At 39.2% G+C, this 12,369-nt stretch overlaps 1 protein-coding gene across 6 annotated transcripts in view; it reads right to left on the bottom strand.

Moving 5' to 3' along the window:
- Positions 1 to 12,369, bottom strand: part of atp8a1 (ATPase phospholipid transporting 8A1) — a 122,804-nt gene extending 110,435 nt beyond the window's left edge. For 3 of the 6 annotated variants that reach the window (XM_024283095.2, XM_024283093.2, XM_024283099.2), the window contains exon 1: positions 11,878 to 12,368. In XM_024283095.2, coding sequence (XP_024138863.1) covers positions 11,878 to 11,926 — 49 coding nt within the window. In that variant the 5' untranslated portion in view covers positions 11,927 to 12,368. Of the gene's footprint in view, positions 1 to 11,877 lie in introns of all 6 variants that reach the window. The other 3 variants (XM_024283096.2, XM_024283094.2, XM_024283098.2) reach the window with 2 other exon arrangements.

Below are 12,369 nucleotides of genomic sequence, written 5' to 3' on the forward strand. Positions count from 1 at the left end.
GGTTTTTTTTTGGCTAATTTGGCTTTTAGCTAATATTTTAGCTGGCTATCAGCTTCAGTGTTTTTAACTATCAATTTCAGCATTTTCAGCTATCAGCACTAGCATCTTCGGTGGCCAAATTCAGCTTACATAATTCACACTGGCATTATTGCAGGTAATGCTATATATCTAGATCATAATTATGTTAAAAAGTTTAGTTTTAGAGTTTTCAATAAATGTTTATCCTGTTCGACAAGCAACCTAAGGTGTGTTTTGGATTTTGGGCCCTTTGTGGGATTGTGCTCAACACCATTGATGTACCTGTTTGACCTCAAACAAACCTTTTAATAAAAAATAAGCACAGACGGATATAGTGGATGCTGTTCAAGTGAGATACAGAGGACAGAATCATCAGCCAGAGAAACTAATAGGTGCTCAATAAAACAGATTACTAGGCGTGTGCCCTGGCCAAACAGGTTCCAACAAAATGTTTTTGGAGGTATGCGAGCCTCCAGTCACTGATGCTTCAATAGGACAAGCAAATGAACAGCAGCCAAACCACAATCAAGCTAAAGAAAAAATGCAACAAAGGCTGACTTGCACAGAAAAACAACAGCAACGAAAACAGCAGTGACATGGGACTTAGTGTAGGAAATGTTTGCCACTTTAATCCAAGGCTATTTATTAATAAACTCAAGTTTGTTTTATAAGACTTTAGCCTGTGATCTCTTAATCGGAAGAACGCCCTCCTTATGCCACCAAAAGAGGACCTCCACATGTTTCATTCATGCTGTGTAAATATTTCAGTGGGCAGAGATGCAGAGCAGCCACGTTCTATTCATGGAAATCAAAGTCCCAGAGATGACAGCTCCATCTGTATCTCCCACCATTTGTGAATGGAAAGAACAGCTGGAGGGGACAGCAGATCCTGCAGAAATCTAACCAACAGCCATAAGTCGCTTATCAGATCGCAGAGCTGTAACCAGCCCTCACCACCACAACAGGGCAGCTGCAGAAATAATCCCACTCTGTGTTCGCCGGCCGCTGGCTCCTCATAGGCTCAGGCAGATGACAGTGGGAGTGACAGACCAGGAGACAACATGCAGCTGGGGCTTGGAGTGCCATCACGAGGCAGGCCTGCCTGAGCTTGGTGAGGGGCAGAAACCCAGGACTGGAATTTTGTGAATGACCAGATAAACAGGAATCTTTTATCCTACAGTTAAAGCTCTTTATTCTGTAATAAAGGTTTAACATTCATTAAACAACAAAGAAACTGTTAGTCACGATGCTCCTACGATTGATGATGCTCCTTCTCTTCACTAATCAAAACCATCAGGGAGACATTTTATCCATTCATGCATAATCTGAATATGAAAACTATAAAAATATATTCTTTCAAAGAATATACATTAAAGTAGATTTTTATGACCTTTTGCAAGCATCTCTATAGGCATGTTTTGGTCAACACAGCACAGGAATACAACACCACGCACCTTTTTTTAACAAAGCCTTTAAAAACTGTCTGCACAGCGTAAGGTTTATTGCATTATTGTGTTTCATCAGCCCTTCCCAAGAGTGTGCCTTTTATTAAACAGGTGTTGCAGTTTTGCAAAACTACAACCAACACCAGAAGGTACATATTGCGAAACATGTTCAAAAGGAGAGGAAGATGGTCATTTGTAGTGACTTGGCTCTGTGGTAGACCCATCAGATATGAAGCAATCACTGGATGAGAAACTTGGACCAAAGCACCCCCCCCCCCCAAAAAAAAGGGGGGATGGGGGGTGTCTGAATATTTGCACTGATCATCGCCCAGAGTAACAATATTTGCTTAAGGCCTAAAAATATATTTTTTCATTCATATTTAGATTTAGATTAGATTAAAACTAGTGATTCCTGATATTAAATTTCTGCCCATATCTGATGAGCCATTATTTATAAACATGCAATGACCAACATTAATAACCAGGATAGGACATTTGCAATCTTTTTTTGACAAAAAGCCAAGTATCCCTCATTTTAGAGTAAACTATAAATTCCCTCAAGATCCTACACTAGAAGTTTTTTTTCGTTTTTTGAGTTATATTGGCATTTAGCTAATATTTTAGCTTGCTATCAGCTTCAGCGTTTTTAGCTATCAATTTTAGCATCTTCAGCTATCAGTACTAGCATCTTTAGCGGCCAAAAATTCAGCTTGCAGCATTATTGTAGGTAATGTTACAGTTTTCAATGTTTGGTTTTAGAATGTTTAAGAAATGTTTATCCTGTTCGGCCCGCGACCTAAGGTGTGTTTTGGATTTTGGCCCAATGTGCGATTGAGTTTGACACCACTGCCTTAAGAGAACAGCAAGAAACCCCTGCACTCCCCTTCAGATCTCTCTACGGACCCGGAACACCCAAAAATCTGCAGCACCAGTACGGGTCTACCCCTGGTTGTAAAAAATAAGTTTGTTAATTATCGGTTACCAAGATTTTAGATAACCTACACAAGAACAAGATGTTGAGATGTGTCGCCAGTATGCTCACAATGTTCATGCTCACAGTCCAAACCTAGATATGTTTATATGGGCTGGTATTGATAATTAGCTTTTGGAGCATTTATCTGTCAATACATCTCTGGAGTCAATAACACCTCACAACCATGGAACATAATTATGTGCCCTATTTTTTTATTTTTTCAGGCTACTACATCAAATCTACAATATTGCATAGATGGTGAGGCTCACCTCTAGAGACATTTAAAAAAAAATATGGAGATCAATTTAAAAGGTATGAATTCACAAGACCTTCGTGGCCTAATAACACAGACAATAACTGATCCAAAACTTCAAGACTCAGATGCATACTGAGGACAAACAGTCATCACTCTGACATGTGTTCTATTAATACCAGCAATCTCCAAATGCATGATGATGATAATTAATCCACTATGCCATTTAACCTTGAGTGTTGCATCTAAGCAGCCCCTCCAGTAAGGCAACGCTACAAGTGCACCCGTCTTAAACCCTTAGAGAAAACAATTATGTGAATACCATCAGTGTGTTATTGATCCAGGTCTCTGCCTGTAAAGGAGGTCGTCATTAATATCAGTTATAGCACTGCTTTCACTGTAGGAGCACAAACCCTTCTGAAAATGATTACTTCATGGATTGCTGTATCTCCAGCTGCAGCATATTGCTCTTCCATGTAATAGATTATTGGATTATAAATAGAAAATGTTCAATATGTACCTCTCAACTATTAACTTATTTATCTGAAGGGCTTCCAGTTTAATCCTACTATTAACGCTTGAAGCTTTTAACTATCCAACAACCTACAGACTCATCTCGACAGCACTTTAACATCTCAGCTAGAAAACCAATCACTTCATCTACACAAGCAATGTGCTAGTTAAACATAAATTCAACTGACAGTCACAAAAATAAACCTTAAGCTTCATCCTCCACTACATTGACAATGTTGTTTTCCAGTGGGGTGCCTGACAACGCCCCCTGCCTGACCTCGTCATCCCAACATGACATGATCGCACTGACTGTTTGATGGAAAGTGCCGGCTTCCTGCGTTTTCAATCAAATGCCATTGAGCCTGATACATTGAAAAAGGACATATTCAGATGAGCAATGGCTTTATTTTATGAGATTTTAGATTTCGACACAAAAGGATATGAACTGATTCAACAGAGATCTACAGGTGATCACTTTTTAATGCCTCTGTGAGATGCATCCACCCAAAATGATTAATTAGTTTCAGTGGCGGGTAAATAAAGATATCGCTTTTCACTTGCGAGTCAACTTTAGCCTCTTTAAATTCAGGAAATACTCATAAAAAGAACGCATCGTCTCACTCCACATAACATTTTGTGGTCTCCGACGGTTATTTCTGACCAGGTGTGGTAGGTAACAGATCATGTGCCACATAAATGACACCTGCAAGAATGTAATTTCACAATAAATCCCATTTGCTCTAATTAGTTCAAACCATGACATTTGAACTAATCAATTGTCTAATTTTTTCACCCCGATTGCTTTCACGCAGCTACTTCTTTCTGCATAAGTGGATGATGGACAACACTGAGCTCCTGGTAACCAGCAAATGAAAGAATCTACCCTCTTCTTCGGGATCAATAGCTCAATGACTCATTCACCATTTAGGATACAAGACATGGCAGTATCTGACTGTGGGATAATGATAAGTATCTTAACAAGTTTTTTTATCTTAAATGTTAAATCATTTGGTAACGTGACGTTTGTTCACAGAACTATATCCTTATTAAAACAGATATTTTATTTAAAGACCTACTCTGGTAAAAATTGTGTCTTTGGCATGTTCTTGTGAAAATAATCTCAGGATAGAGGAAAAACATAAAGAAAATTAAGCTCAACATGGCATTTCTGAGTATTTCTTTATTCAAATACTGTGAAACAGGAGCAGATGGAAAAATGCTGTTTGAAAAAGCTTGTTTTTGTGACTAGAGGTATAGATAAAAATCATTTTTGGCGATATATCGCAATTTTTACAGTTGCAGCACTTAATGTTGTAGTAATTAAATAAAACTAATTTTACTACAATGATAAACATGTTAATATTCAGGTTGAGTTTTTTTTTCCCAAGTCATACTCTTAAAAAAAGTTATCAAAACATTTCTGGTGTTGTCTTGGGATATATCGTGATATATATCGTATCGTGAGACACGTATCTGGATACGTGTTGTTGGATATGTGTTTTTTTACCAGACACATGCCAATACAAACCCCTAGTTGTCGTGCAGAAGTGGCGAAAATGACAATTTTGTTTTATTTTGACTAAAAATTGAATAATAATAACTTAAAGACCACTGGGAACACTTTTACAATTGTTCAAAAAGATGATCGGAGTGAATCTGTTATTACACCACACAATATTTTATGATGATAAACTGATGTAGACAGCATCCTCATCAACTCACGAGTCTTTCTTTCTGAGGGCAGTTTAACACCAAAAACTACAGTTATTATTAGTAACTAATTAGCAGAGCAGTGTCTGTGTCTCAGCTACGCAGGAACATCTGTCTCCTTGTGGACACGTGAAAAAAAAGAGAGAAAGTTTGCCTTGCAGACAGAGAGGAACCAGTGAGGTGAGAGAAATCCAGTAGCTCATGATACTCACATTAGACTGCAGGTTAGTGATGAAGACACGACATGAAGTGGAGAATACAGAAGAGAAGACGTCCCGTGCCAGCACATGAGCCCAAGGGAGCTTGATATTACACACCAATGGTCCCAGACAGGGAATTGAGTGGCGAGTTGGGCTTTTGTGTCACATTATTATCAGCCAGTGATCCGCCGGGCATACAGGCAGCTCTGGATGCCTTCAGAGGGGAGCTGTCTATCCCCCTTTCAGTCTCCCTCCCCATGCTGTTCCCACTATACAGACAGACTGAGGCTAAGCTGGTCTTATTGAAATGCTACAGGGGCCACAGCCAGCATCGCTTACGCTTGAAAAACCTGCAAGAGTCATAGGAAAGTGGAGACATGGCACTTGAAGAAATGACAGTCTACTTTGTGACCTGCCAGCAGAAGCGCAAACATGTGACTTGTACATCAGCTGAAGAAGAGAGACAAGTATTTAGTTCTTTGATAGATTCGTCCCGACAGCCTTGGTTTATCTTCCTGTCTACACCTTTGGAAAAGAGCGGAGTTGTCTGACTGTAGACACATCATTGGAACATGTGAGGAAGCATCTCTCAGAGATCACAGGAGTCTGTACGGCAGACTTCTGAAGCCATCCCTGCTGTAAAAACCCGCCGACATGCTGACGCCTCGTGTGCACCAGGTAGAGTAATTTTGGCAACAGCCAGATTGCCTTGGTGATATTGGATGTTTTTTTACAGGACAACAAAAGGGAGTGACACAGAGTGGAGCAGCACGTGGTGTACAAGACTGGGGGGTGGGGGGCATGGAGAGAGACAGGCGGCTGATGGATTAGGTGGTAAGCCTGGCAGAGTACTAGCATTTCTAGACAGAAGCCTGCCGGATGCACATTGGTGATTAAAATGCAAAACTCAAGGGAAGGGAGTGTGCTTAGCGTCCTGCAAAACCACCACGAGAAATCCAGCAGTAGGAAAGCAAAAGGGGCACACGCGAGGCTAGAAAACGGATGCTGCGGTGTCAAACTTCAGAAAGATGCCCGAGGCTTTAGTTTTCACCGAGGCCGGGGTAAGAGAGCCGGCGCACAAGGGAAAGAGCGACTGTTTACTGTAACTTCAGGGAAAACAAAGGGTGAAAGTGTGACAGCGATAGCTACTGCATAATTGATGAGCTCACTCTCGTGACTGCAGCAGCTGCGGTGGTCAACAATAGCAGGGAAAAATCCATATTTGTGTTCAATTTCTTTTGGCTTTGTAGCTTTTATTACACTCAAGATAACCGTAAATACAATATTACCAACTTTTCTTGAGCTAAACGGATTAACCTAATATAAAGTGAATAATTTCTTTATGTTTTTACTGTATTTTATGATTTGAGTAACCTGTTTTTTTTCTAATCTATTAGAGAACGAAAGCATCAGCTTGAAAAATACGTAAAATATTTTAGTTGAAGGACTAAAAAATCTCTTACGTTACATTCACACTACGGTAACGGATCACAAAACTTTCTGTTCGCATCATGTCATGGTTTTAAGGTCATAGTTCGAATCATTTTTCGGATCAGGAAAAAGTAAAAAATAAGAAGATAAAAGCCTAAAATTACTTTTTTGAAAGCTTTGAAACATATATTTGAGAAAACATACCAGTATATTATGTACTTCAAAGCATAAATATACACTCACACATCTTTGAACACAGAAAAATGTAAAAACATGTAGTTTTTTATTACATTTACATACCTTGAGACCAAATCTACAAAGAAAAATGAGAGAAGAATCCTTAATATGCTATTTTTCGCTTGCCCCCATCCATGTCCAAATGAAATCTTAAATTAATAAGTTAAAATTAAACTTTCATTATTTTGGGGGGATTATTTGTAGTATTGAAACTAACTGTGGCAACATTTAAATATTTCAAATAATAATTATTATCTGTAGTACATGTGCAGGTGAGGCACTGCCATGCCCCCTTTTCTAGGCTATTTTTGATCCTTTTGGCTTTCCGTACTACCTTCCCCTGTTGGCATGTCCCTGTTGCAGGAGCAGTGGCTGCGAGACAGCTAATGCTCCTCACTGGGAGATCTGAACCCAGACACGGAGACGTGCACCGATGCTTTTATTCAGCTCCTCAAAAAAAATAAACCCAATCTCTCAGTATCAGCATACTCCATGGCGAGTTTGAGAAAAGTTTTAGACGGAAGCTCCTCCCACATGCAGCGAGAGCTTAAGGGTAACAGAGTTTTGGATAACTGTCTAGAAGCAACTGTGACGCATGTTAAAACAACGATGGTTGATTATCCGTGATCCCTGAACTATTCACTCAAGACATGCGGCGCGCATTCTTGAATGCATGTTTAGTCCATGATGTTCACACTGGACAAGCAGGGAGGGCTTCTTCTTCTTCCTTTTATTTTTCTACCGTTTACTAGCACATATTTGCCACCTAGACGAGGCTTGGTGCAAAATGTCAAAGAGGGGCAAATCTCATGAATTTTGCTCTTTCACAACTCTTTTCCAGTATATAAAAAACCAGCCAGGCCCAAACCACAATTATTAATTTCTCCTCCTTGATCAACTTTCCAACGGTTGGCACATCCATGAATGAAAAGGGATGCCAGCCATACATCACTACCAAAACCAAGTCCTTGATTGGTCCAACCCGATTTAACTTTTAACCCGTGTTTAATGCCCATGTATTTTGTACGTAGAGCCCAAAGACAGTCATATAAATGTGAAAACTGTAAGGGTTGCAGATTGCCGTCTCTGTTCAGGATACCATCCCATATCATCACACGTCCTCCTCTATGTTTGACAGTAAACATCACACACTGTGGAGCCATTCTTTCAATGAGAGCATTTCAAGATTTTTGATTGGTGGACTAAAATAACACCATCCTCTGGTCTTCGGTAGTTGAGTGGTTGTGTGTTTTGGCTCAGGCAAGTCTTTCTTATTCCAACATCTTAATGATGAATTTCCAGCTGCAGGTCATCTTATCAACCGAGCATCTTCACCTTTTCTCTTTACAGTGGTCCCTCGCTGAAATGTGGTTCATCTTTCACAGATTTTTTTCAGTGCAATTTTAAATAACTATTATTCTTTGAAACAGTTCACCATGTTCTCCATCCTGATTGGCTATAGACCTTGTCAATCAATCTCCTCTGTGTCTTCTCCACAGAATCGGTTCAGTTGGCCAAATCTATATAAATCCTTGATAGCGAAGATTCTATAATAGTGGACTTTTTAATGAAGGTTTGATCTTTGAGAGTTTAAATGAGAGAAAAGTGTCAAAATGTTCACGTCTGTCTGATAAAAGAGTATGAAGGGTGTAGAGAGTGGTTTTAAAGCATTGAAACATATGTTATCTTACATCGTGGATTTCACCGATTGCAGTTCATGTGATAAACGAGAGAACACCGTACAGGTAAATCGACTCCAATGAAGCCGTGCTTAAAGCTGTGTTCCTGTAAACCACATATCATGCAGGTGTTTACCCTCAGAAAATGAATGTCTATCAAACCTGTTTCTGTCTGTTTACGTGTAACTTTTGATGACAAAAGAAACCGTACTCACCGACACTTTGACGTTACTTACAATTTCTTTGTAAAAACAAAAGATCTAAATGTTTCAGTGTTATGATGATCTGTCTCTTTTCCATTGCCTATTTGCTATTTCTTGAAAACAACACAGTGTAACCGAAGCTCAAGAGGGTGTGGTTCCACGGCGTGTTACAGCTTTATTCAGACAGAGAGGGCTGGAAGTAATCAAGAAAAAAATATATAAATGTTTAATCAACCTCTACTGCATATAAACTGCTTTAAATTAGTCATATTTTTAGTGTTCCATGGATGGCTTTTATTTTAGTTTGAGGTAACTTCTACTTAAAAAAAAACCTCTGGCAGCTTAGAGATTACTTTAGTATCATCTCAAGCTATTCATTAAACTTTACCATGCTGAACTGAAAAAATAGCTTGAATACTTGGAATGTTTTAAAACTTTTGATTGATGGAGTCTGCTCAGTTGATTTTGGACTAGTAAAAAAAAAAATGTACTAAAAGAACTCCATGGGCATCATGTAAAGTTTGAACTAATGTGATTTGACGAGAATCAACCTAACACAGAAATTGTGGCAACTACAAATAAGTTTGAATGTAAGAAATGAACCAAGAATCTTTAAGCAACACAAGTACTTAAATACGGCACAGTCAAATACAACATTATAAAAAGGTGAAAAAGGAAACATATGCACTGAAAGAAGATCTAAGGTTGAAGGTCTAAATTGCAAAGCTCTTCAAAGTTGCCAATTTTTCTCAGCTCAGTCTGCGTGAAAAAAGGACATGAATGTTTTATAAAATATTTAGTGTTAATGCAATTACATGCATAGGTTTGTTATCAGATTGCTTCATATATATAAATAAATAACACTTCTCCCATGATTCGGTTCAGTTTGATATATGATTTTATGTATTACAAAATAACCGTTAGTGTTCAATCATACATCTTTACCTCCATCCACCAGAGGGAGCTCTCACCAGAGTACTGACGGTCCCTGCTCCCTTCATCTACTAAATCTCCCATGATCCATCGCTCTCTGGTGCAAGCCGTCCTCAGCCGTCTCTCATCATCTCATCAACAACTCTATATATTTCACTCTCCAACCTCTGGTCAGTGCGAAGTCTTGTTTAGTTTTCTAACAATCTGAGCGTAGCTTCTTTGTCTAATCCTCTGTGTTTTGACTTCTGCCTGTTTATTGGCCATCCTGCCTTGCTCTTAGAGTTTGACTCTTGCCTTGGCCTTAAAACCCTTAAATAGTTTAAATTAAATCTATCTTTACAAAGCAAATGCAACACCAATTCATCAAACCAATTTCAATTTCTTTTAAAACATTTTTAAGCAAAAAATCTTTTACTTTTGAAAATTAAGAAGAAAATATATTTTTCTTACTTTAATACAAGTTTTGTAAGAACCTTGTTTCAAAACCAAACCAATGTGATTTCAAATAAAAATTTACAGTTACATTGATATTTTAATTAAGTTGGCTCAAACCAGAAATCAAAGCAAAGAATGACCTTGTGAAGCAAAAATAGTTATTCTGACAATAGAATGACTAATAGCTGTTTATTTTTCTATAGAAGTCTATGGAATCAGAAGGTACTTCCTGTTTGTAACATGAGGGAAGAGCATGACTTGTTTCAGTTCTCATAAGCAATGGTTGCAACAATGCCTTATGTCTGGAGGTCATAATGTTAATGTTTAGTGAGAGAAACTAGAGTTGTTGCAAGATGTTTTGCGTTTTACCTTTTATTGCTTCTAATAAAAGTGCCGAATGATTGACTCTTATCTTTTTCTTTACGTTCCCAATGCTGGAGAAGCTGCAAAGCTCCACAAAAGTAAAGCAAAGCAGAAACTTTATAAACATCTAAAGACAAGTCCTCATAGAGAATAGGGGACCAACAATTTATCCACTTAACTGATCGTCTATTTATGTTGCATCACAGCGGACAACACATATGTGACGGCAGCAAAAAAATATTATAGTTCAATGTGTGGAAACACTTTGAGTTTAGGAAAGACTTGTGACCATACAATGAGGTAGAGTGTTCCAATGGGCAGAGATATAGCGATCCAAGGTTCTGCTGCCGCTCTGCCTGCCCGTGTGTCAAAGTGTCCTCGTGCAAAACATTGAACCCCACATTGCTACTAGCAGTTGTAGTTTGGCATTTATTAGGGATTTTTAAGCAATTTTACTACAATTTTTTCAGAGATCTTCAGCTCCTTAATAGTTCTTCAACGAAATTTCCAGTGTTTTAGCAAATTTAACATTTTGCAAATAGTTTATAATAACTCTTCAGCAACTACTTTCAGCAAAAATCATTCACGATACTTGATGTAGAAGGCAACACTTTATGAAACTAAAATATGAATGGATTTGACTTAATTCTTGTTTACTTGTTTGTACACATATATAATCTACACTTAACTATATAGGGGAAATACAAAGAACACCTGTACTGGTCAGTACCAGGGGTTTATCTCTGAGTCACACTGGATGAAGTTTTGGCTAAAGATGTCCTGGATCCATTTAGGTCAGTGAATTGGATCCTTCAAAATGAACCAATACCAACCATAAATCATATGAGGAACCACAAATATGAATCGAATAAATATTCAAATGACTCGATACACTCCTAATAGATAAACATTGCATCCTCTCAGACAGCAAAAAAAAAACCCACAAACACAGCTTCAATCCAAATGCACCAAATAGCTTTAAAGCCCTAAAGTCAGTAAGCACCATCCAGTGAAGTGATGTTTCTCCATCCTCTTCACCAATGAAGTAAAACTCGCTGGTGCAGAGAAAGGCTGGGGGTCCCAGTAGAAGTTCTGCACCTTCAGAACCATGTTGGACATGCGCTTGCACGAATACCACTTAAATATATATAATATATAAGGCCAAAGCTGTCACATTCAAGATAAGCGCGTGGAAACAAGGCACTACTTTCTTCTCCAGATACACAGCAGTGGATCTTGTTTATTTACAGTCTCTTATTTAGACAGCAATGTTTCACTTTCACTTCTAGACAAGTTTTGTACCATGTTTACTAGTTTATTTTCGGATGTCGATATGTTTTTAAGAAAACTTCTGAATCTTTGTTTTCACTAAGCACAGCCCTGTAGCTAGCAAGTTTTTGCACTTCCACTAAAATGCTCCCCGACTGGCCTTTACCCACGAACAAAGTCAAAACGGGGTCTTCCTTGAACTAGTTGCCTCATACCTTCCACTCGAGTACGAAGGTCCGACATCGTTCTCTGGACGGGCGGCATCTCCTCACGCAGAGCCGGGCGACGGCACCTGCCAATCGGCCGCGGCGGTTATCCTCCTTGTGGCCGCCGCCGCTGCTTTCCCAGCAGTCAAAGAATTCCCAAACAACGGTAAAAATTCAGCGGAGGCGCCTCTGCTTCGCGCGGGCTGCACTGCGACTTGATAAGTGCTTATAATGGGGGACGCAGACGAGATAAAACCAACTTCAATTTTCTTGAGGTGACAAATACATGGTAAGGAGTCCGGCGTGTCCCCTCCCTCCGCAAAGCGGTGTCACGCGGCGGCGGAACAACGCCGTGAGAAGACCTCCATGGAGCCGGAGCGGACGAGGATTTACCATGAACTGAAGTGAGGGGGATGGCACCGCTACACAATGTGGACCGTACCAAACAGCTGCAGTGGGAGGGGACGAGCAAATACTTAAGAGTCAACCGGGAAAATACTA

This window comes from Oryzias melastigma, linkage group LG10 (assembly GCF_002922805.2).
Source record: "Oryzias melastigma strain HK-1 linkage group LG10, ASM292280v2, whole genome shotgun sequence".
In the NCBI taxonomy this organism is placed as follows: Eukaryota; Metazoa; Chordata; class Actinopteri; order Beloniformes; family Adrianichthyidae; genus Oryzias; species Oryzias melastigma.